At 35.4% G+C, this 26682-nt stretch overlaps 1 protein-coding gene across 2 annotated transcripts in view; it reads left to right on the top strand.

Annotated features, from left to right (window-relative positions):
* The window catches only part of LOC145287898 (activating signal cointegrator 1 complex subunit 1-like), a 43861-nt gene extending 22939 nt beyond the window's left edge, over positions 1-20922 (top strand). For both annotated transcript variants that reach the window (XM_080135839.1, XM_080135840.1), the window contains 4 exons: positions 7302-7438; positions 13948-14067; positions 16765-17002; positions 20636-20922. In XM_080135839.1, coding sequence (XP_079991965.1) covers positions 7302-7438; positions 13948-14067; positions 16765-17002; positions 20636-20752 — 612 coding nt within the window. In that variant the 3' untranslated portion in view covers positions 20753-20922. The remainder of the gene's footprint in view (positions 1-7301; positions 7439-13947; positions 14068-16764; positions 17003-20635) is intronic.
* Positions 20923-26682: the final 5760 nt, after the last annotated feature.

Genomic DNA, 26682 nt, shown 5'->3' with positions numbered 1-26682 from the left:
ATTCTTCTAACTCACGTGATCACTACTCTATAAATAAGAGTCTTGACCGTTTCTTTTCTTTCTTTTTATTTATTTTCGGTGACCGACCCGCACGTGGTCTATCCAGGTAAGTCACGCATTTCTCCACACTCCCCCCTGATCTCATGATCACAAACAGGACATGCGGGCAATCGTCGTTGGCGGGTACTCCTTCGAAGAATTGGGGGCAGCACTTCCTCATTGCTGTTTTCTTCATTACCACCATCATTACTACCAGTCTGTTCCATTATCCCGTCTCGTGGTTCCATAGGCGGTGTCTCACAATCAGGGCAGGGGGGCAGTATCCGTCTTTGTCGGGTACTTCTCCGAAGAATCGGAGGCGTCATCTCCTCGGTATGCTCCATCATCCCTTCTCGCGGGGTTTCGCAATCACGGGGGGTGGGCAGTATTTGTCTCTGTCGAGTATTTCGATGAGGCATTACTTCCTTGTGTCCATCGCTCTCCTCACTATTGTCATCAGTATGTCCCATCATTCCCTCGTCTGGTTCTGTTGGTGGTGTTTCTATGCTCACCTGAAGGGGCAGTAAGTGATCAGGATCATCTCTGAACGGTGTGTGATCCTCCTCATCGTTCTCAGAATCAGAAGAGGTATAACAAGGGCGGATATCTTTTACGTGACGTGGTATGCCACCAATCAACATGGTCTGAGGACTTATGATTTCGTCTATTTTTCCCCGGAAAAATTTCGTAGTGCACCCAGCATTCGGGGGTTTTATCCAAACAAGGTCTCCCACCTGATATGGTGTATTGACAACACTCACCACTGATGGTATGGCATCAACTCCTTTCACACGCTGTTCATATTGGTAAATCCCATTGGCTGGTGCAGTTGCTGGTGTTGCATTGTCCTTGGGTGTTATATTATACCAGTACACAGCTTCTGGAATAGAGCACTGCGTCCTGGCTGCAATTCTTTTGATGGTGCGGTGACACCGTTCTGCTATACCATTACCCTCGGGATAATATGCACACCGATAATGCATTTTAATCCCCCATTCGTGCACAAATTTCTGAAATTCTTGACATCGAAATGTGGCGGCATTATCAGTCAGAATTTCAATCGGGGCACCACGTTCAAAAAAGACGGCTCTCAACTGTTGTATAATGCTGGCTGCATCCTGTCGTGTCAACAGGCGCCATATTGTGAAACGCGTCGGGCCACAATCTGTCATGGTCAAAAAATGTTTGTCCCCATAATGTGTTATGTCCATCCCTACTCGCTGCCAGTTGCCCTCCACCTCGAGCTTTCCTTTTTGCCATTGGGTTGGTGCCGGATCAATTCTCTGACACTCTTCACACGAACGTATGGCTGCTTTCACTGATGCTTTTGTAGTTGCAGGGCATACTCTTCGGACAAAATATGCAGTCCTCTGAATTCCAGGATGTCCAATCTGCTGGTGTATCATACGGATCTGGTCAGGTGTTAATTGATCCGTTACAGTCGCGCATGTTTGTTGTTGAAGATCGGATCCCTGCCTCATTGCATCGATCCACCTCTTTGGTACTCGAGTCAAGCTATCAGCCAAATTCTGCATCGACGAGACTAACGTAATGTCTACCTGCAAGCTGTATTCGTCAACTAGACGCTTAATTATTGCTAGTCTCCTTCGTACTAGCATTTCACTTGCAGCTCTAGTCTTAACTCGAGCCTTTCCAGTCAAGGTGTCGGTTAACCAATGGTAAACACACAATGAGTCAGTGTGGAGATGCACAACATTAGTCTGCCATTGCAATGCGAGATTAAGACCTTTTAACGTGGCATCAAGTTCTGCCAAATTTATATGTTGGGCATCATTTTTTGGACGAAGCCAGCATGCATCTTCCATAACAACACCTAGTTGCTCCAACACGACACCTGTAGCCAACGAACTTGCGTCAACCCATGCATTTAGTTCGTTTCCAGACACTTGCCACTCACCCCGGGCAGGGTCATTCCTATGCACTCTGGACAACATTTCAGCCATCATTTGTTGGAGAGAATCATCATCCGCAACATCGTCCCATCCTTTTGTTACTGTAGTCACTAGTCTTTTCACCACTCCTGTTGCCGATCGGAGCCATCCACAGACAGGTAGATGTCCTACCAATTTACCACAGATAGAAAACACAGTACGTCTTGTTAATACATTGGGTAACTTTGGAAGTGGGCTCCCTCGTTTCCATCGCAATGTATTGCCCTCCTCCCAGACCTCGAGGCCTAGCACGGGCACTCCATCCTTTAGGCGCTTAGGGTCTTTGCTTATTAACCCAAACGCTTTCAGTTTTATTCGAACTGCATCCGCAGACATTATGTCCTCATTAACATAGATGTCATCTATGTAGGCTGAAGCAGCTTTTGCTGTGGTCTCATCCTGCATCAAAACAGTTTTAATAATGGTTGTCATAATCAAGGGTGCTACGTTTAGGCCAAAACCCAAACGTGTCAAACAATATAGTTTTCCCTTGAGTAGTACTGTCTGAAACGGCCATAATGACTCATGGACACGTATCTGCAGGTAGGCCCTCTTTAGATCCAGAAGTGCTACATTGCTCCCTTTTTGACGCCACTCTCTCAGTTTAGCAGCGCACACATCTGCGTTTCCGGTAAACGCATCAACATGCCGATTCAACTCTCGGTAATCCATTACGGGACGAATTTTTTCTTTGGTAGGTTGTTCAACAGCCATGAGCGGAATTAATCCCTTGGGTGGTCCCAGACGTTCCTGTGGGTATGGTATTAACCAACCGTTGTCAATCCACATCTGAAGTTCTTCTTCATATGCGGCCCTATTCTTGGTAGAAACTGCATACTCTGAAATCGTGTTGCACAGCCGATCTGGTTCCTGGCCCATGGCCCATTTCCACTTTGCAGTCCACACCCTTTCGTTGTCATCAAATGTAGCACAGAAGTCCTTTTCTTCAATCGACATGGCTGCACAGACGTCTTTCCCTTCTCCAAGCCTGATACCTCTAGCTGCTGTGATTGTAACGCCTCCTAGTGCTTGTATTGCATCAATTCCAAGCAACATGTCGTAGCCAAGGGGTTTCTCCTGCATCACCAGAACGTCAACTTTAGCTGTGTCACCCTTCTCAGTACAGATTGTGACTGTCCCTTCACCACAACATACCCGTGATAAGCCATTGATGGTCATAACGCCGACTGGGTTCCTCCGCCACACCGGACAGCAATGGGCACTAACTATAGACCGGGAACACCCCGTGTCTATAAGTGCTGAACACTGCACATCATCAAGTTTAACGCTAATGACAGGCAATCCTGTGTTTATTGGTTGGCAGGGGGCAAGGGTAGCGATAGTACCTTGCCCCCAACTTCGTTTCCCGAACAGTTGCGAGATATGTGCCCAAACTTATTGCAGCGATAGCATTGCACTGGTCTCTTTGATTGTGGATATACACCTCTCCTATCACTCCGGCACTCTTTAGCAAAATGATTGGCCTCCCCACATTTATAGCACACTGGGGTGGCATGCTTATTACTATCTGGAAGAGAGTCCACATTGCCTCCATGTCGAAAACGAGCTGCTGCTGCAATTGGTTCCTGTTCCTTACAGATGTTTCGAGCTCGGGCCAATAACTCATCAGTTGACAATTCATCGATTCTTGATGATGCCCGCAACAGTTTACTGACCTCCTCGGGTAGGCCTACCAAAAAAGCACAGCTTAATATTTTATCGTTGACCCCACCAAACGGTACAGATAATTTTCGCAGGTCGGCTAGGTACACGTCGACTGTTTCCTTGGGTTGAAGTGTCCGGCTCGTGAACTGTTGCCACGCAACAAATGGATCTGTACCAAACGTTGTATACAGGCTCTGCTTGATTTCATCCCAGTCTGGTTCATCCCCGAGTTGTTGGTAGACTGCATAGGCCCCTCCGGTTAGCCTCAAAGGGATAACTGTGGCTGGTTCTTTAATTTTGCACAGTTTACAGATTTTCTCTGCCTTTTCAATCCATTCGACGACAGCCGGTCCAGTGGTAGATCCGTCGAACTCGGGTATTAAGCGAATGTCGAATCTGTCCATTGTTAGTCACCGCACACCAAGCGCCGAAATAGTTTAAAACCAACACAAAGTCAAGTATCTGCAGAATGTCTTCTTGGTTCCTCCTCTTCTCTTTTCTCTCTCCCAACAATCGAACACAGCATATAATAACAAAACTCTAAAGCACGTCTGACAGCACTGACTTCTGCCAACAGTCTGCCTCTCCTCTTAACAACACAGGCTTTTTATATCGCAAAATCGTTCACCTCTATTTGCATATTCTTCTAACTCACGTGATCACTACTCTATAAATAAGAGTATTGACCGTTTCTTTTCTTTCTTTTTATTTATTTTCGGTGACCGACCCGCACGTGGTCTATCCAGGTAAGTCACGCATTTCTCCACAAAAAATGCAAGAGAACTATATACTCAGTTCATTAAATCCAAAGTAGCTGAGCAGCAGCTTGGCTCCTACCAGTTCTGGTAAATAGCAAACAGGATCCTGAATAGTAGCGTGCGTTCTATCCCAACCATCATCAATGGACCTGAGATCATCTCGTCAGCATCAGACAAGGCCAAACTATTTGCCAAGAACTTTGCAGCTAATTCTACCTGATGCGATGAAGGTCATCAACTCCCCGTATTTCCTCCTATAACAAACAACATGCTCTGCAACATACAAATATCTGTGCGTGAGGTAGCCAAGCTAATCAAGAACCTTGATTCCAGTAAAGCAACTGGCCCTGACAGCATTCCAATTATAGTGCTGAAAACCTTCAACGAGAACTTGCCCCCATACTTACAAAACTGTTTAAGCGTTGCCTTAAGGAGAAGTGCTTCCCAACACCCTGGAAAATCTCATTAGTATGCCCTGTATTAAAGAATTCAGGTGATAAGTCATCTCCCTCTCAGTACAGACCAATAAGTCTCTTGTGTGTCATGAGTAAGTTGCTGGAATCCATATTAAATAGAGAAGTAGTCAATCACCTCAGCAGAAATAACGTTCTTAGTGACATGCAATATGGTTTCCGTTCTGCCAGATCTACAGCAGATGTGCTAACAGTTATATCTCATAGGATTAGCGAATCTCTTTTTTTTTTTTTTTTTTTTTTTTTTACACAGTGATCACCACTTATCAAGGCCCGGAAGCCACTCAGGGATAAGGGTTATTGCAAGTACATTACGTTAGTGTAGAGATTTGATGAAGTGTTTAATTAAGGGGGCGGTTCATTAGGAATTTGTTAACATTGGACTTGAAGACATCCAAGTTGTAGTCCGCAGGGAAGCAGGCAGACGGAACAGAGTTCCACAGGCGTGCAGTTCTAAGAAAGAAGCTTTGTTCATGGAATCCGCGTTTTGATTTAGGCACAGATATAGAGTGGGGGAAATTTTTCACAGTGGATTCAGCTAGATGGGTGTTTTTCGTGAAAGATTGGCGAGGGGGGACCAGAGATTGGAGTTCAGACGAGCACCTGCCATGGAAATAACGATAAAACAAAGATAGGCTCGCAACGTCTCTTCTGTGGGAGAGAGGTTGCAGGGTAGAGAAAAGGGCATCCCCCACTAAGCCACGAAGTCTATTTTGTACTCTGTCAACAGCAGCTAGTATATATATATATATATATATATATATACTAGCAGACTGCCCAGTTGTAAAATATGCAAAAATATTATATTTTAATTCATACGGAAACTGAGGCATGTGCATACAAGTATTATGTCTTTTCTAAATTATTCACTTCTTGTAAAAAAAACAAAAAGCAATGCCCAAGCTGAGATTGAAACTAAAACCTAAAGACAATAAATCATGTACGATAACTATTAGGCCAGCTTGACACAATCTTTAAAAGGTGCTTTCAAACCTACTTATTCTTAACATAAGTAATCTGTCATATGAATGATTCTGGCATGCACATTCTTGAAACAGTTGACAAACAGCTAAAAATCCAATGACCCCTGCATACCAAGTTTGCAATTTTTATTTCTTAGCAGCCCCTTTTTTTCCCCGATGAAAACCAATTAAAAAGTTTCCCATGTGTCTGAATGAAATCTCTAGCCTAGGCTAAACAAACATGATTTCGTGATTTAGTAGGTTGAGAAATGTCCTCACACACATTCTCACTTTTAAAGACATATAGACTATCTTTATATAACCAGTGTTGCAAAGTTGAAACCTATTGGCAGGGCAGAGGATTTATTTACATACTATTTAAGATGCACAGAATATTTTTGTTTGTTTGTTAACAATATACATCATATATGATATCAAAAAAGAGGAAGTGATTAATGATGATGTCACAACAAGTGTATGGTTAGCCAATACTTTTGTCACATCATTAATCACTTCATTTGCTATGACGTCATATATGATGTATATTGTGAACAAACCAACAGCCAGAAATACGACTTTATTGTAATATATATGACATATTTCGGCGTATAAGGTGACCATCAGATAAGACAATGTAGAAAATTGGATAACAAATTTTCCTAAATTTATCATCTATCGGTTGTATATGACAACTGCTAAATCACAAAACTATATTTGTCTAGCTTAGGTTAGAGATTGCAACACCCGGTATCTTATGAAATATTGGTTTTTAAAGATGATTTTTTAACTTTAAGGGTCGTCTTATACGCCAAAATATACGGTATATATTTATAGTATACTGTCTGTTGGGTAAACCCATATTTCATCAATCTGGTCATGTTAAATCTAGAACAAAATTCGGCTGGTGGGAACAGATCAAGTTTGCCTCCTATCTGACAGACCGATTGCACATTTTTAAACTTAAGGTAGACATAATACTCCTATAATAATCTTCAATTTAAAATAATTTATTTGCCTTGCTAATTTTTATTTTTAGGTGATTATTTAACTGTTACATAACAAGTATATTGGCTAAACAAGGTAAACCAATTGCAGTTGGCTAAACAAGGTAAATTTAAAAATCAATTGCAGTTGGTTAAACAAGGTAAATTTAAAAATCAATTGCAGTTGGCTAAACAAGGTAAATTTAAAAATCAATTGCAGTTGGCTAAACAAGGTAAATTTAAAAACCAATTTCAGTTAAGTATGTTTTTATATTACCAATAATACGGCACAACAAATAAAAATGAAAATTAGCAAGTTGGAAGCAAAATTTGATTTGTCAGGTTAAATGCTATATGGGTCTACATTTCAAAATCTGAAAAGATAACTTCATAGGTTAGATTATGTTTCAGGAAAAAAGTTACTGAAAAACGTTTGATATGCCTAACTATTTTTTATTTTTTATTTCAGGATCGCGGAATTGATCCGACCATCTTTCAGAATCCTTTGAAATTACATTTGACTATAGGTACACTAGTATTGTTAACTGACACTGAGATAGCAAATGCAATTAAATTATTGCACCAATGTGAAATGGATATAATCAAGTAAGTATTTTTGTAGTTAAATAGAAGATGTCTATTTGTTGATGGCTTTCTGCTTTGAAATAAGAAATTTACAAAAAGCAGGTACCCGTTGCATTTTAAGTTTGATCATTTTTCTTTGGACGAGAGTCTAAGTGGTTAACAACGCAGACTGAAAACTTGAGTTTGTCAAGTTCGAATCCAGTTCATTCCACAGAAACATTCATTAAAACCAACACATGGCCTTGTGTCAAACATCATGAAGACGAGGTAAAAAAAATAAAAACTAGTTTGATTTTCTTATTTGTTAATAATTTTACAAAGTGGTAAAAACAAATTATTAATTAATTAAACAAAGAATCAAATCATTAAAAAAAAAAAATTGGAATGTTCCTTTTTATGGCAAATAAGCAAATTTAACTTTTTTTTTTTTGAGGAGAGAGAGACATTGTACTTTTTATTGCAATTACATGTGTTTTTGTAACCTTGCCACTTGGACTTATGATTAATGGTAAAAGAAATTTGGTTAATTCTCTTAACTGAATGTTTACAAACTGGAATTAAAAATTCGGCACTTGTACATTTTTGATTTGAAAGACCAGATTTTTGTTTTCATTTTTAAAGAATTCCAAGGGAAGACAACTCAAACTTTTAATTGCCACTTGAAATGGAGGTCTCTTTGATCCATGTTCACATCTTCTCTGCCGGATTTATTATGAATTTATGTCTGTATAAATTTTGTTACCTAATCATCATCAAGGAGCAACAATCAATGGAATAGCAGTATTTTTTTTTTTTTTTTAATTTTGTGTAACATATTGGTATAAGCAAAATAAACACTAGATTGACAATAACCAAAAAACATTATCTATACACTTTTTAAATTAAAATAAAGATTTATAGCTTGTATAAAATAATAAGAATTTTGGAATAAATTACAACAGGCATTTTTTGTAGTTATATGAAAATGTACAATTTAAAAAACAAACAAATAAACAAACCATTTTGAAAATATATGACTTTCTTTTAAACAAACTTTTTTTCATGAGCAGTCTTTCTAAGAGAAGAAAATTCTAAAATGAAAGTTGTCATTATGTGAAAATTGACGACTTAATAAAAACAAAATTTTACAAAATCGAACTTTTGTAATAAATCCAAATAATCATTAAAAGTTATAAATTGTTTGAATTGTCTCCTCTTAGAATTCTTTAAAAATAAAAATAAAAAAGTGAAAGGAGTTGTATTTGGAGGCTATATCAATATGATTCATCGAAAACACTGGACATGAGTTAGTATATATAAAATAATTATGACAATATTAGAAGGAATTTTCAATAATTTTCAATTATATCATGTCTATTTACCAACATAATGTGCTGTACAAGATGGTAGGTGTTGATGTCCCTACTTTTCGAGAGTTGTATTTCTTTTTCAGGGAAGAAAATAAAAAGAAACGTATTGACATGTGCACTTTGGCAAGGGAACTAATTCAAGCACATGTAGTGTGACCTCTCTTCGACCATTTCCTTTACCCAAAAATGGATATTATACAACAATCATACTGCAGTCATTAACACTCCTAAGCACACTTTAAGCATAAAAATTTATCATTTATATACATTAAAAAAAAAAAAATGCTGTAATAATTCCTAACAATACTTAATATCCATCAAAACTTGTACACTGAAAAGTGATTTGACAGCCAATCTATGACACTAACTTCTGGAAATAAGGAAATAAATAAAACAGACAAAAGAAAAGCCTTGCCAAACAGTTGCATATGTTTCTTTTTATTTTCTCCCCCGAAGAAGAAATATTACTCTAAAAAATTAGGGACATCAACACCTACCATCTTGTACAACACATTATGTTGGCAAATAAACATAATATAATTGAAAAATCCTTCTAATATTGACATTATTCTTTCATATGCTAACTCGCATCCACAGTGTTTCCTACGAACCACATTGATGTAGCCTTCAAACGCAACTCCTTTTACACTATGCATAATGCTTCATGCAAACTACAACATCCGTCTCAAAAATAAAAGATTATTCTCCAAACTAAAATGCACAAGTGCCAACAATTCTGGCCAAATCTAAGCAATAGAAAATTATGATGGAAAGTTTTTGGTAAACACTGTTTTGTCAATTTCCGATTTCAAAACTGGAAACTGTTACCAAATAGATCTTTTCTCTGTAACCCTTTCTCGTTTTTATATTTAGAAAATTTTCTCCAGGAAGTTTTCTTCATTTTTATTTATTTTAAAGATTCATGTTTTATTATAAAATAGATTTAAAGGATGTGAGTATTCCACTTTCTTTTGACCCAGAAAAAGTGTATTTCCGCTTAAATCCTTAGAAACTTTTTTTATTTTTAAATAAGAAAAAAGCTGTTTTTTATCAAATCACTAGGGCCTTACCTCCTTATTTTTATTTATTTATTTGACACTATTTGGCATTCTTTTTCATCCCAAAGAAGGCATTTTGCGATTTGGAACCTAATGGACTACTATTTGGAATTGTGTCTAATAGGAGACTGTGGGAAGTTGAGCCACAAGTTGTCTGTTCACATTACATTTAAACATTTGCAGGTTAATACAGTTAGGGAAGCGGGAAACGGGGAGGGAATTTAAAAGTCTAGCAGTCTGTGGGAAGAAACTATTAATAATAATACTTTCTGGCATCTAGGGACCTCAACAGTGAAGGAGTGAGATTTTGCTGTCTGTCAGATTAGAGAGTATGTATATAGCATGGGTCTGTACATGAAAGGGACGTGACAATATGTAACAACACCAAATCTGTGTCTGTTGTCTTGCAGGGTTTGAACAGGGACAAGACGTTTATAATATTATGTGGTTACACATTTATAATAGGAAGCTAATATAGGCGAAGAGGTGTGTAATGGACAGTTCTCTTAAAACACGGATGGGAAATACATTATTGATGAGGAGTTTGATATAAAGTTCAATATTCAAAATGATGAGACAGCGTGATGTTATATAATAACAGAAGATAACACATCATCTTGTTGAATTGATGATGAAGACAAAGGCTTACAACAATTACAAATACATTTATCTCCAGCTGGTGATGAGAATGATGGGAATTTGATACCGATTTCTACATTTTGTCTTCTCCCCTCTGCCTTGCTTCCGAAGGGGCTCAGGCTCTCTGGCTCCTTCTGGCAACTGCCCTCTCTCAACTCTCTATCTAACTCTAATTCTACTGTATATATTGAATCTATATTTATTTGTGACGTCAGAACGTGGCCAAACATGCAAATGTTTTTTCACAAGGATATTGCATCTGCTTCCAACATGTTTCTGACAACACAAAGACATTCCTTAATTTCCATTGTCCCGTTCTACTTGGACCTAACTTGTTGTATAGTTATTTCTACTATAATGGACAATTCACTGCATTCCTGGAATCGCATCTAAGTAGCAATATGTATTCATTTTTAACTTTTGATCACTGAGTTCAATTCCAGCATTCTCCTTTAACAATAATTATCTTCGATCCTAATTACTTAATTTCTCTAAATACTGGGGCCTGTTCCCTTCAATATGCAACATGTATATCAAGGGAGCACAAATGCCATCAAGTTTACACACTATGTTTAAGAACTTCTTGAATTATTGCCCCTTAGATTTCTTTAAAAAGTTCATCAAGTTTACACACTGTGTGTGTGTGAGTTGCTTTTATCTTTGTATACAACTTGTAAACAAGTACTCTGTGATCATTTGAGGATTTTCAATATTAAACTCGACACAGCCAGGATGAGAAATTGAAGATAAACCCACTGTGCACACGTGTTTAAAGAGTTGACCATCGTTGGGAACATGGCACGGTTATATACAATTGTTTAAAAAAAATACCAAATTATTTTCTATGACGATTTTTCCATAAATCTAAATTCTACAATGTTTGAAATAGGTTTATAATGTGGTGAGGTTTATTCTTCAAAAAACATTAAATTCTTACACATGTTAATATAGGAATAATCCTTGAAGACAATTGCTGAAAGATGAATTGGAAGCGACGGCTTTTGGAGAGAAAGAACAACAACAGTATTGTATATTAATTAAACAATTTTACTTGGACAAGTAATAAAGAATGATATCCAATAGAAAATGGTGAATGTTTAGAACAGATTTTTGGTCCTCCCGACAAAAGGAGGGCGGATGTGTAAATTCACCCTTGTCCGCTCGTTTGCCCGCACTTTTCTCAATAACTACACCTTGTAATTTTTTGAAATTTTGCACAAACATTAAACATGATATGAGTAAAAAAAGTAACAGAACGGATTTTCCAGGAAAACTCCAGTTTCGCCCCTAGGGGTGTCTTTCGGGTTAAAATTGACACTTTTGTGCTTATTAAAAAAAAATTGATGCCTTGGATTTTTATAAAACTTTCTGAAAAGTTGTAACTAACTGATTTCTATATAATTTTGTTTGTCTATAATTTTGGAGCTAAATGAGGGGGGGGCAAATGCTGGACTTATTCATTTTTTTATTTTTTTATGCCTTATTCACGGGGGGCCATGCATACTTCACTTGTTATTCTGACAATGTTTCAGCCGATCTAACCTCTAATCTTCTTCAGGTGTATCTTGTTGAACTTTGGAATTTGCAAAGAGTTTGGGATGGAACCCTTTATTTAATCTGGGGAGTATGCTCTCAATCCATCAGCTATGATCAGGTAGAAGTTTTAAGTAAGTTGCAATTATATTCTTAGTATCGCCCGCACTGAGGATTGAACTTTTAACCTTCAGAAGTGTGTCACTTAGAACTGAATTTTTACTTAGTAACTTATCAGTTACATCACGGATCCTGAAGAAGGTCAGAGGTTACATCGTCTGAAACGCTATGAGAATAACGCTCAAGATGAGAATAGTAATCTGAAGAAACTAAATAATCAGTCCTCATCTCAAAAGTTCAGAAATATACAGAACAAACAATTTTGCAAGAACTAAGATTTTTCTCATAACTTCTTCTTTAGAGCCATCGGTTCTGGTTGTTTTTATCATAGTAAAAATAGCTGTTGCCTTTAAACTGCCTCCTGTAGGCTTCTTTGTGATACTGTTGGCATTTCCCCATCCACTCCAAAAAGTGTTATGAATTTTAAAAAAGCAGAAAAAATATCACAAAAAAAGAGAAATAAGTTTATCAGCAGAACAAAGGCATAGCAAGTTGTTCACCAATGCGCACAAAGGAAATTAAAATAGGATTGTTAATGTTTTGTGATATAAATGATAGATATATTTAGAGTTAGTTTATCATTACTTTTATGAGTAGCAGTGAATTTTGCGGTAGTTTATAACAGTTGAGGGTAATTTATTGACAGTCTTGGGCTTGCTACAGTTGAGGACAATTTTCAATTGAGAACAGTTGTAAAGAGGTGAACTGAACATAGTTATTGCTCACACCAGATTAAGAAGAGCTGATGTTACCCGATGACAAAGAGGCTTTGACAAACTATGTGAACCTTATTGTTCAGAGGGTTGTTTCTCCTGATGATGTCAGACACACATGCAGAACCCAGCTGATATCAACAAAATATGTTTTCTATGTTTTCTTTTCACTTGTTTTTGTTACTTGTGAACCTGTGTGCCTCCACTTGGCAGTTGCCAATGTGAGTGACGACAACATAACCAGAAGAGAGGATGAAAGAGAAGAAAAATCCATGGCACACAATGTTGGGGTCAGTGATTGTTGCCAAGCATGGGACCATGTGGTCCCATATATAATGCCTGCAACGAGGGAGTAAATGTGGTCACACACAGTCACGAATGCAGTCGAGCCAATGTTAAAGTAGGAGAACTGAGAAAAATGAAACGGGGCTTGTCATGATCCAATCAATACCTTATTCAAGATAAGGGATGGTGGAAAAGGAAGGGGTTGCCTGTCTGTGACTGCCTTCTGTGATGTTTGTCGTGATGAAGTTAATTAATGTCCAGGGTGGCATATGAGGAAAAGAGGCTGGGGCCTACGGTATTTAGAGTTATAGAGGTTAGTTAACATGATCCTGAAGGGGGCAATGATTGGGTTACCTGTTAGCCAATCTATGAGACCCATAAAGGACCAAGGGAAGACAATAACTGACCAATCAATGTCCTATGAATTCCATCTGTGACGGGCAGAAAAATATTGTACACCAAAAATCATGTAACTTGATCAAGTAGTTTTATTTAAAAAAAAAATAAAAAATAAAATTCTATGACTAAGATGGATCGACAATCTCTCAACGGCATTTTGCAGACGAAGGGAAATAATTCCAAATAATTCACACTTTTGCAAGATTTTAGAAAGTCATTCTTAACATGGTGAAGGGGCATTGGAAAACTCCAATTTACTTAAAAATGATTTTCTTTATAAAAATAAAACTCCTTTTTCAATCTATGTGATTTTTAGTGGATGCTATTTTCTTTCCATCAACCGTACGTACATCGTAAAGAAGATTTTTAAACTTCTATTTTTTTGAAGGGGAGTTATGGACTAGCATTATATTCTTAAGTTGAATTACTTTCAGACCGGTTCTCCAAAAGCGACCAATACATGTTAAGTTTGTTGGTCTTGAATACATGAATGATGATCCTGGTGCAGTCGATGTTCTCTACATTAAAGTCAATTCACCTGAGGACAATGACACGTATGTAAATGCTAACATTTAATCTAATTTTTTTTTTTATTTATCTTGTTTTTACTGGATTTTAACTTTTTCTTTTATTCTAGCAAATAACGTTTTATATTGCACACAAGTTTTAGAACAATGCGTATATCTTTTGGTAGTCTTCCCAAGTAGGTTCAAGTCAGTGATAAGCTTTCATCTAAGTATCTAGCAAAATCAGTCTCATCTACATTCAATAATTCAGGCGAGAAACAGTGATTTAACCTTATTTGATGAAAAGAGTAATATGTACTAACTGCTGCCAAGAAATAAAATCACCAATGATGTTTTAGAATGTGCCCAAGAAGCCTTGTAAATGATGTTGATGATAATGATTTCTTTCAGACTGAAGAAATAACAACAATAATTATGAAGCTGTCTGGCAATTTTGAAATGATTCAGTGAGTTGCCAAGTGTCGGTTAATAGCCAATTCTTGGAAATGTGAAATCCATAATTTAGCATGCACATTGGACTGTTATTTGAAGTCAATTGATGGTTGGAGGTTTGTTTGTTTTTGTTTTATGGCATATCAACCCTTTTCAGGTTGTTTAATGCCAAATCCAGTGATTTGGAAGAACAATTTTTTAATAGAGTATAGTTGTTTTTTTAAGTCGGTTTCTATTTAACCCATAGTTGGGACCCTAAGAGGTACTACAACTCTGGGTCAGAGTGGACCTGGGAGCAATGGCAATTAAAAGGTGGCTCCACACTCCCCAAAGCCCGCAAGCTAGGGCCTTACCATCGGATATAGTTTAAGGTCATATCCAGGACCATGGTTGGAGGTGAAAATTTTTAAAAGATGGATTTTGTCATTCATTATGTAAAAATTCTTTTTTGAGTGAAACAAACTTTCCTTATGAACAATTATCTTTATAATTTATTTGTGCAGTAAGGATTTCTTTCAGTTTTTGCATAAAACTCTGACTCAGCGGCCATGTTCTTTCTAGGCACTGTGTCTACATATTAGTACCTTGGTCAAATAAGGTTAATTTACTGTTTCTCCCTGGATTATTGAAGGTAGATGAAATTGATTTTGCTTAATACTTGGATGAATGCCTACCACTAACTTGAACCTACTTGGGAAGGCCATTGACTTGGCTTGAATTGGTAATACCACTAACCAGGAAATACCATTGACTTAACTTACTTAGGAATACCACTAACACTGGAATAAAACTGACTTTGGCATAATTGAAAATACCACTGATCAGGGCCTACTTTGGAATACCACTCAATTATCAAACACTCTACACAGGAGTATAAATGGGTACAAGCTCATGTTAAAACTGTTATGAGGTGTTAATCCTATTCATCATATTCATGTAATACTACAAAAACGAGTATAAATATCAGGCATACTCTTTTTTGTTGATCTTGCAAATGATTCTTGCATGATGATAAATGTCAAAAATGTGTCAAGGAAAAACAGAAGTGGAGAGTCAGCATCATGGAACATCTCTATTCCCCTGCGAAAATATAAAAAGGAGATAGAACTCATTTACTACACTAGAATAGGTTCCAAAAACACCTAGAATTATATACTCCATGTTCAGGCAGGGAACTGATACTTATACTTGTACCCATCTTTTGCTGAATTTCATGAATTTTAATCCAATATATAAATTTCACCTGTCTGTTTAAATGTATGCATGTATGTGTATGTATGTATGTCTGCCGAAAACTTTCGCTAGAGGCGACGGATTTTCGCAAGATCAGTATTATTTTGAACCTTGACATTTAATTCCTTCACCCTTAACTGGGCACTTTTCTACAAGGAGGGGTCACTTTTTTTGCCGATATTTTCGAAAGTCATTCTCTGGTCTGATTATATATCACATCTAATTTTAATCTTAAGCTGATGCTTAATGAATAAAATCAGTACCTGATGAGAAAATGATTCAACCTTCTTGAATCCTCGCAACACAAAGGTTATCCATTTTCTCTAAACTATCAATTATTCAAGAAGACATAACTCTTGATAGAAATAATAATAATTGGTTAACAGAAGTCTAATTTCAATGGAATTTATTGCTATTGATGCACCAGGTCTAACCGAGTCTATTGTCTGTTTTATAGACTAAGGAGATATATTGATTATAGTCAGCTAATGTACTTCCTAATTTCTGGTGTGTCTGTTACCGGAGGCGGTGACAAGACAAATCAGTTCCTTCACTTTTGTTGTTCTTCAGTATTTCTATTGTGAAGCAAATTTATTGAAATAAAGTAATTTTGTGTTTTCAATAATTCTTAATTAAAATTTTTAAATGTGTTGTCAATAATTCTTTAAAAAATAAAACTAACTTCTATAATTCTTGATTAAAATAAGACTGAAAAAACTTTTCAAAGATTGCTAAATAGAAAAAAAGAATGATTGGAAAGCATAAAAAAGAGTACATGTACAGGGGAGATACAGGCATGAGAGAAAAACATGAATGAACTGATTTGTCTTGCCACCACTTCCGGTAGCAGATACATTGGTAGTTAGGAAGTATGTCAGCTGACTATTACCGATATATCATTACTTACTTGTTACTTAGGGTCGACTTTATAACAGTTATGTCTTTAGTGCCATTCTACATGTAAGATGAGAACTGTAGTGAGAGAATTTGCAAATTAAATGTAAACTTTGGAGTTTGTAATCTTTTTTTTTTGTTGTTTTTTTTGTTTTTCAAACGAAGACTTGAAATCATCTGTAATCAACTCGCAGAGAAGTTTATGTCGGCTGGGCTCATGCAGAAAGATTATGATCGAGTAAAATTACATGCTACAATTATGAATACTCTTTTCCGTAAAGAGCCATCTGGTGTTGTCCGCACCTCTGAACAGGACCAAAATAAGGGAAGAGGTCCTTACCGAGGAGAAGGTGCCCCAAGAGGTAACACAAGGGAATCTTTTGATGCAAAACAAATACTAAGGGTAAGTTGGAATCAAACAGATCTTTTTTTTTTTTTTTAAATAAAGGAAATTTTCATGCACCAAATTGGCTCTCTGCTTCAGCTAATTCAGTTTAAAAAAAAAAAGACATTTTGTAAGAACTAAACTTATAAAATCTGTGTTGAATGTTCACGTTTTTGTTGAAAAGTAAATTTAATAAGCGTTTTGTTAGAGAAAAAGAACTCTCATATACAAGTTGTTTTTGTTTGTTTTTTTTTTCGATTTTTATCATGATTTATTTTTATGAATAACACAAAGTTGTTGCATATGTGGCTTCTCTGACACATTGTATGAGCTTTTCTCATAAGTGGCAGAAAATTCTGACACCTGATTTTTAAAAGACTATTCCCATATAGGCTTGTTGTATTCTTCCCAATGTCTTTATCTTGGATATGGAGACATGGCAGCACTTGTGTCCTATAAAATTGACCAAAACAAAAAACAAAGAACTGCTTACATTCCAAGGTCAGGAGTTATGAATTGCTCAATGCAAAATAGAAAAGAAGAATGTAATATATTAATATTCAAATTTCTAGAAATGTCGATTGATGTCTATATAAACAACACAAAACAGAAGAGAGCAGACACAGCGGTGAGCGTGATTGACATCTTGCGATTTCTCCGCCATTGAGCCACATACCAACCAACCCCTACACTAAATGTCTCTTTCTCTTTGTCAATGAACAAAAAGCTTAATTGTAAATAAAACATATGCTGATAAATTTGTCTCTGAGAATTTGGAGAATAACAGCAAAGAATTGTCAGTGTGTACATATGCTTTTAGCAAGCATTTGAAAGTGCAAGTTAGTAAATTATATATACATTCAACAACACAACACTATAGAAGTGACAATAATGTCAACGGTCAGCGTATCTGTTTTTCTAAAACCTGCTTGAATGCATTAGTATTTTTGTAAAATTGCTGTTTCTTTTAAAAGTACTCTCGTCGAAGTGTTATCATTTAGCGATATATCGCGCCAGTTTATATTAGTGATCATTCTTTTTTCCATTCTTTTCTTTAGTGTTTTTTTGAATACATGTTGCTGTTGGTATGACGTTAAGCAGTGTTATTAAACTTTCTTAACTAGAATGATTTTGTTTCGTCTAGGCTCTGTTTTGTATTGCCTCTTCTTACCAATGTTAAATCAATTTTGTACTCTTTTAGCACACTCATTTATACCAGATATTTTACATTCTCTCATAACTGATATTATTTTCATTCTGATTTATTTAATAGCGAGGCATACCCAACCTTGCCTGGTCATAAAATACGCTTAAATATGTTTTAATTCATGCAGATTTTATATTTATTATTACATAACCAATTCTTTATTGAATATTTTAGTGTGCTTTTAGCCTTTCCACTGTGCATGTACTTTTTATAAAAACATTTTTCCAATCATTCTTTTTTATTTAATAATCGTTGAAAAGTTTTTTTCACTCTTATTTTAATTAAGAATTAGTGAAATTAGTTTTATTTTTTTATTTACGAATTATTGAAAAATTTTTTGCACTTTTAAAAAAAAAAAAAAAGAATGATTGAAAACACTTTTAAAAAATCTTTTTAAGTTATCTTGGGAATATTATGTATTGGATACCGTTTCTACTAACTGGTGCATTGTGATTGTCTGTTGCCAAGAAGATGATCATTCACACAAGCATGCTATTCTCTGACTTGCTATCACATTTTTGTTGCATGCCACACGAACTACTACTACCCATTGTAATTACAAGATTTTTTATTGAGGTTTACTCCTTTAGATCTGCTGCGTCATCTATGCACTTGCATATTAACAGTGTTACTTCTTGAAGGGAGTGACCTTTTGCCGCACACAGATGGTCATTTACTATGTACAGGCTGTTGCAATGTTATAATGAACTTATTAATGATTGGTAAATTCATATTTTGCTATAATTTCTGAGGCAACTACTTGATTACTGTAACCTGGGTGACTCTGGCCGCTCAGAGTGACTTTGCTGCCATGAATAAAAATAAAAATGCATTACTCCACAGTAAATATTTGCTGCTACGCCACAATATGCCCATAAGATTATGAAATCGTATAGGACCTGAAAATTATACTTAAAATGCAGAGATCATATATTATTTACGCATTATTATTTTTCTTTTTCTTAACGGCTAAAAGTCACCCCAGGTGGCCAGGATCACTTCTGCTTAGGGTACTTAAATGAAAAATCAATTTTCAATTATAATTTATTAGCCTGGGTGCCCGGCGTTGCCCGGGTGTTTGGAGGTGTGTGTTGAGCAAAAAAAAAAAATGTGTTGTGTTAGCTGTTGCGCCCATCGTCAAACTGGAAGTGATGTAGGTTTAAATTAAGGCTAGACAATCGAAAAGAGGTGATGACTTTCGAAAATATCAGCGAAAAAAGCAACCCCTCCCTGTAGAAAAGTGTCCAGTTGAGGGTGAAGGAATTAATTTTTTGGGCCAATTTTTCGATATGTGCTGTCCGAAGGGATGAGCTTCAAAATAATACCAATCTCATGAAAATTTGTTGCCTCTGTCGAAAGTTTTTGCAAGACATACATGCATTTAAAACGATAGGTGAGATTTATATTATAGACTAGCAAAAGTACCCGTCGTTGACTGGGTTCAAAAGCAGCCTACAGAAAATGGACTCTGATTTATTAAAGTACTAGCGGGGGTACCCGGCGTTGCCCGGGTGTTTGTAGGTGTGTGTATGGGGGGGGGAGTAAGTAATAACCCTGAAACGATGTTAAAAAGATCGGAAAAACCAAAAAAAAAAAAAAAAAAAAAAAACAGCGAAAAAAAAAAAACACTGTGTGTATAGGGGTGGTAAAGTAAAGAATAAGTGAAGTAAAAACAAAAAACGTTACCCGGGTGTTTAAAGATGTAAAAGAAAAAAAAATAGATTGGTCGGAAGATGAGATTGAACTCAGAAGCCTTGATGCGGAGGTGAAACAAATGCCAACCACTTAATCGTCTAGGCCAGGAGTAAGAGGAATTGATTAGAATGTTAAAATAAGGCTTATAAAGCGAGTGAAAGAGGTTTGATTGACAGGTAGCCGCTAAATGAGGTCATCGCGGGAGCGTTACGAGATGACGTAGCAGTATTTTATTTAATGCTGGAAAGCTTTTTGGGGTTTGTTTACTTTGTTTCAATGTAGGGCAGTTTTCGCTTCCCCAAGATGATAATGGGGAGGAAACCGGCTCCCCATTTAAAGGGGATTGTCCAGAAGATCAAAGCTGATTGCTTGTGGATGTTCCCGGCACGGTGCCAAGAACACCATGTTAGCTTTGAATTAGTTTCGCTTTTTATACGAAAAAGCCCAATCAACACGTGAGAAGCCAAAATAGCAATAATTTTGTAATAGTTGCTGTAAGTAAATCTAGATGCTACGCGCTTTCCCAAATTGTAGATATTATTATATAGGGGGTATATAAACAGTTGTAAGTGATAATAACCCCCCCCCCCCCCGGGGAGCGTGTGTGAAAGAAGCCTTTGCGAGACATACACGAAATGGTCACACACATTTTGCCTTTTGTATATATAGATAATTCATCTTGTTATGTCTTAACATGTTTTATTTTCTTGTTCATTTAACTTAATTTCTCTTTTTTCTTTTTTTTCCAGAAATTTGGTAACTATGAATTTGGTTCCTACCATGTTAATGAGCTCCACTTATCCCAAAGATATTCTACTGCTCCTAATGGTTATTATTCGGCAGCATGCATACTAAATTTGCCCTGATTCGATGTCATAAAATTTCTAACTTTCCTAGATTACAACTGTTTCTGAAGATAAACTGCTAAAAAGATCTGGCTGAATTTGTGATTTGTATTGTTTGGCCAGATATGAAACCCTAATTTTTATATGCATTTGAATTAAAACCAAATGAATAAATACAATTTCAAACTGTTGACAATATTTCTGTTTACTCCTTTGGACTGTTACCTAATTACGCAGTATTTAGCCAAAAAGGCAATAGGCAGTTAGCAAAATTATTTGATAACGTATTATTATAAGGCTAAAATATCAGCTTTTTAGCTTTGTTGCTGTATCGGCCGTGCAGGGCTGAAAGGGTGAAGTATTTATTGAATAAAACCTAGATGACATTGAATTTCTAAACTATTTTCCATTCTCCATATTTTCATGTGACCCTTTCTGTTTCTTTACAAAATTTGGGTAACTATCCAGAATTCCCCTTATATTAAAAAAAAAAAAAAAATACAGAAAGAATTCTTTACGATGTACATACTCTTGACAGAATAAAAACATCATGTTCCAAAAACCATGTAAATTAAGTAGTTTTATTTTTATCAAAAAATTAATTTTGAAACGGTTTTAAGTGATTAATGGAAACTTGTTATTACAAAGCTAACTTCACAAGTTTGAATTATTAAAGAGTTACCTACTCTTGTTTCTTCAAGATGGTGATATGAGACATTCCATTTTTGCTTACGTTAAAATCATAAAAAAATAGTTATGTTAAAATCATGTTGAAATACTGATTCTTATCCGATTACTAAAAGTTTAGCAATGTTACACTTGGTTAGTACTTTGATAAGTGACCATTTGAAAATTCATAAACATCTGCTATCATACCATCTTTTCGATTGTTTACTCTTTTTTTCTACAACCATTCCACCATATATTAAGGGTACAATGATGGTATATCTCATTGGCTGAGTTTTAGTCATGTGACTGGACATAGAACCATTTGAAATTGTAGCAGTTACAGTTTTAAAAGTTCTGGTGGAAAAGTTAAAACTGTTTAAACTTAGAGGCCTAGTATATTATCTACTATTTCTTTCTTCCTCTTCAACCTTTCTCTTTGCTCTCTTTCAATCAAGTGACAATGAATGACTCAACCTTGCTTTTGCTTAGTTTTTCTCATAACTCAATGACTTTATTAATCTAGTTCACAATACTTTGCTAATATTGTTGAGTATGATGATGTAACCATGACAAATACTAGAAAGCTCATATCAATTATTACTAAAAAAACGCTTCACTTAATTTCCCTACAACAAACTATACAAAATAATGCAAAAAATAGAAATAAAAAAAAACAGAAACCTAATCCCAAACTAAACATGAAAAGAAATCGTCATATTAGCAAGACTAAAAATGGGTCATACACATTTAACTTACTCATATATCTTGAAAAAAGAGAACCATCCAATTTATATGCTATAAACCCAACTCACAAGCAAACACATTCTGATTTTACCCGGTGAACCAAGTGCAAGTTAAATACAAACGATTGCACTGAAAGAGACGACTAGAATCCTGAAAAGATCTCTTGGTTGGACTCACTAAAATAGGGGTAAATGTCAGACATCTGGTTGGATGTCCCATCCCCTAGAAGAAAAAGTTTAAGAAAAATGAAAAAAAAAGAATTTTACATTGATTTTGTAGCAACGAGGAATAGTTTCTATAAAGAAAAAATATTAAAAATCTATTAAAAAAAGTATATAAAACAAAACAGAACAACACCCACATCATACTTTTATACCTTAAAAAATTGACCTTTATCAGAAAATGTATAAAGAACATATCACTTGTATGTCAGCTCGAGCAGGGGGAAAAGACTACCTGAATCGATACTCAGAATAAAATGATCCAAAGTGTTGACATCCCGTAAAACCAAACAAAAGCAAAAGCTTAATTTCTCGCCTACGATGGCAGACTTTAAAAAATCATGAGCCTATTTACTTCCCTCCAAACAAGAACTGAGTTTTTAATGTGAAGAAAATTCAACTCCTTAAAGACGCGGTATAATGTTAATGAGAGGTAACTGGGTATCCCTAACGATTATAGTTAGTTTTAGTTGATGTCGGTTGTCCATCCGAATCCATATTTGAAAAAAGTACTCATTTTTTTATTTAATGCAAATCGCTCGAGACATTGGTACCACGTCAAGGTCAAAACTTGCGAATAATAAACGTTAGATGGATAGATTCCAACCCAGTAAGCAGCAATTCTTCCCTCTTTGTCAGAAACTTGAAATGTGAGGATTAAAGACAAAAAAAAAAAAGGGAAGTGAGAGTTACGAAATTGTGTGAAAGTATTGTTGAGCAGAAAAATTCCATTTATTTTGGGTGTGCTGAACAGAATTACAGAATTAGAAGTAGCTTTGCAGAAAGCAAGGAGGGGACCACACACATCATTTTAAATTCTATTCTTAGCTGATGTGTTAGAAAGAAGCAACTACAGAATTTCTGATTCATACTACTGTCGGGATCAAGATACTGGTGTGAAATGATCTGCATAAGAGATGCGAAGAACCAATCCAACAAATATGCATTCCTGAATTTTTTAGATGACGATAGGTTATTCATGTTATTTGAATTCATCGAACTACTGTTCTCATTTTTAGTGTCATTTTCACAACGTTCCAGTTGATGAAACCTCCGACCTTCTTCAGGTGTATCTTGTCAGATTCGGGAATGTTTCTGTTGAACTCGGGAATTTAGACAGAATTTTGAACCCTTTATTTTACTGAAGATTGAAGGTTCAATTCTCAGTGTGGGCGATCAAAAAATACAATTGCGAATTACTTAGTACCTCTATTCAGTCATGGTTGACGGAACGAGAGGATGCTATTGCTACCCCCGTGAAGTAATAAAGGTTTCTGTTCGAAATTTCGTGCAGATTCCAGAGTTGGGCAGAATTGTTCCTGAGTTTGACAAAATATATCTGAAGAAGTGCAGAGGTTAAATCGACCGAAATGTTGTGAAAATGACAATTAGGATAAGAAAAGTAGTCCAATGAATCCAAATAATACGAAACAAGCAGTTTTGTTTTAAAAAAGCATTAACTAAGGGAAATAACTCCCATTTACTAAAAAAAAAGAAGCATTGCCGAAACAGTTTACGAAAACGAACTTGTGCTAATTGATAATAAAAAAAATTATATCACATATTAATCCCTTTTCGCAAGAATTATGCGAGGGCAAATACACTCTCCTTCCTATTTCCGCCAAAGAAACTCCATGAGATGAAGGTGGAATATCTCAGTCTAGGTTCAAAAAATTTCCATATATGTCTTTTGGCATGAAACCAAAAGCCAAAAAGGGATCAATATGTGATATAATTATTCTTTTTTTTTTTTTTTTTTTTTTTTTTTTTTGATAATTTTCGTAAACGGTTTCGACAATTTTTTTTTTTTTAGTAAATGGGAATTAGCTCCCTTAGATATTCTTAGATAATCCTTCTCTAAAACAAAGCGGCGGAAACTATATGCATATGCCAAGTCATCTGATCAGTTGATGGACGAATTACTCTGTGATAAACTTGTCTATTAACGTATTCGGTCGTTGTAACCGCCGACCCTCTTCAAGTGTATCTTGTCGAACTCGGAAATATTTCTGTCGATTTGGGGAATCTGCAGCTGCACAGAACTTTATCTAATGGTCGGTGGTAACATGCTCTCTCACGTCAGCCATGACTGAGTAGAAGTCCTAAGTAATTTGAAATTGTATTTTTTGAGTGTCGCCTACATTGAAATGAGTAATCGACCCTCATCTCAGAAATTCACATTAAGAGAAAATAGTAGCTCCAAATATGTGACTTCTGCAGAAACGCTTTTTATGGGGGGCGAAAATAGAAATCGCTTTACTCTAGAAGGATTTCTCCTTCAGTGACTTTAATGACAAAACAGATGACGTGAAATAGCAGAACAGGCACTACATTTTGAATGCGTCGTTCTTCGCTGTTCACTTTTCAATGTAATATCGCACTCTCTTATTTAACTATTGTTTTAGATAATTCGTATAAGTCTTTATACGAATTATCTAAAACAATAGTTAAATAAAGGGAGAAAACTCTGGTATTTTTTGTCTTAGTTATTCCCTTTGATCGTTTTTTTTTTACCGTTTGATATCCTGATACTTTCTGTCTGAGAGAAAGTTTCTAGCAACATACACAATCATATACAATTGGTTATACAATTATCAAACAACACACATACAAAAAATATAACAGGGGAAAGGAATAGAGTAAAACTTCAGTTCAGCGGCCTGAATTTAATGAATGATGAAGAATTTTGTATAGGTGATAAATATCTAGGTACGTGCCAAATGAATGCCGATGCTCAAAATGTATAAATATTTTGACCCCCTCCCTTTACTTAAAAATTCACTAAAAATCAGGAAATTAACCAATTTTAATGAAGTTTTTAGTAATTATCAAATAATGATCGCGAAATATAATGAACTAATTATTTTTATTTAAATTTTAGTGAAAATATATTATTTTGTTTAAAATAAAAATACCTTTACTAAAGTTATGGTTTTCAGCAGTAAATAAAAAAACGCAAGAATTTATTATTGCTTTATATATATATATATATATATATATATATATATATATATATATATATATATATATATATATATATATATATATATAAAGCATCGGAATTTGTAACAATAAAAATAAAGGCAAATAATTTTTACATGGGTATTATGAAAAAAGCTCCTAAAGTCCTATTAATAAATTCGATATGATCGAAGAAAAATGAACTTCTCGAACTACCGATATTACCATTGAATTAAGCATTGTTTATTTAATATTTTCACACAAAAAAATTATAATTGCAAAAAATATTTCTACTTTTTTTTTTAAATTACAGATTTCGCATAATTTTTATATGCAAGATTTTAATAATTTCCTTGCTCGCAAGAATGTGAAACTTTCGGCATAACATATTTTTTATATAATATCGGACAATAATTAAAAAAAAATTAATTTGAAAACAGGAACATAGAAAAATATTTAAATTAAAAAATGGAAAAATTGATACAAACGTTCAGAATAGGAATGTACGGAAGCACGCCTGGGAAAAAAGAAAACTATCACACCCCTTCCTCCCTTTTAATTACATGACGTCATAGTCACAGTCTTTTGACTGCCTGAAATTTTGGGCCTTCGTATATTCCGAGTATACAAAATTTTAGTTTGTTGCGTTTTGTGAACGGCAAAAATAACTCGGTTTTGGGGCTAATTAATGTTTGTTTTGTACAAACAAGGTGGTTTTTTTTTTAATATTTAATTCAATATCTTAGGACCTTACTAATTATCTTTGAAATAGACCCAGAAAACTAATATTTATCGTTTAAAGGATTTTTACAATGAATTTATTTAACTTCAAAATTTAGCTGAATTGAGTAGCTCGCTGTGAAAACATTTTTCATAACTTTTCTTTTTTTTCACGTGTAGCAATATTTTTTTCTTTTTGGAAATTAACTTTAGTCCTTAATCTTTCAAATACAATCAAAAAGTAGTCGGAAACCTACAAAAAATGCCAGGGCATTTCGAAGCCTAATGCTTCTCATCAGAAGAGTAGAGAAGGTGCTAGGTAGCATGGGGAAGAGAGAATTCTTTTATGATAGCCTGTGTTGTTGTTGTTGTTACTACTACTACTACTACTACTACTACTACTACTAACAACAACAGCAACCTTTGAGTGCAGAGACTAAGACATATGATCCACAGGCGCTAGATGGACATATAGAAACTGCCATAGAGATAAAACAGAAAGAAACAGCACATGGAATCATGAAAACTTACACTGCAGAAATGTAAGCTACCCCTCCCTGTTTTTTTTCTTTGTGTCACATCAAATAAGTAAGGGTCAAGGAGGATGGAAAGACCGAGGAGAGAATGCACTAGCTG

This window comes from Euprymna scolopes, chromosome 11 (assembly GCF_053919585.1).
Source record: "Euprymna scolopes isolate OS-2025 chromosome 11, ASM5391958v1, whole genome shotgun sequence".
Lineage (NCBI taxonomy): Eukaryota > Metazoa > Mollusca > Cephalopoda > Sepiida > Sepiolidae > Euprymna > Euprymna scolopes.
Note: the sequence above shows the minus strand (reverse complement) of the source record. Positions and strands in the feature narration are given on the sequence as shown.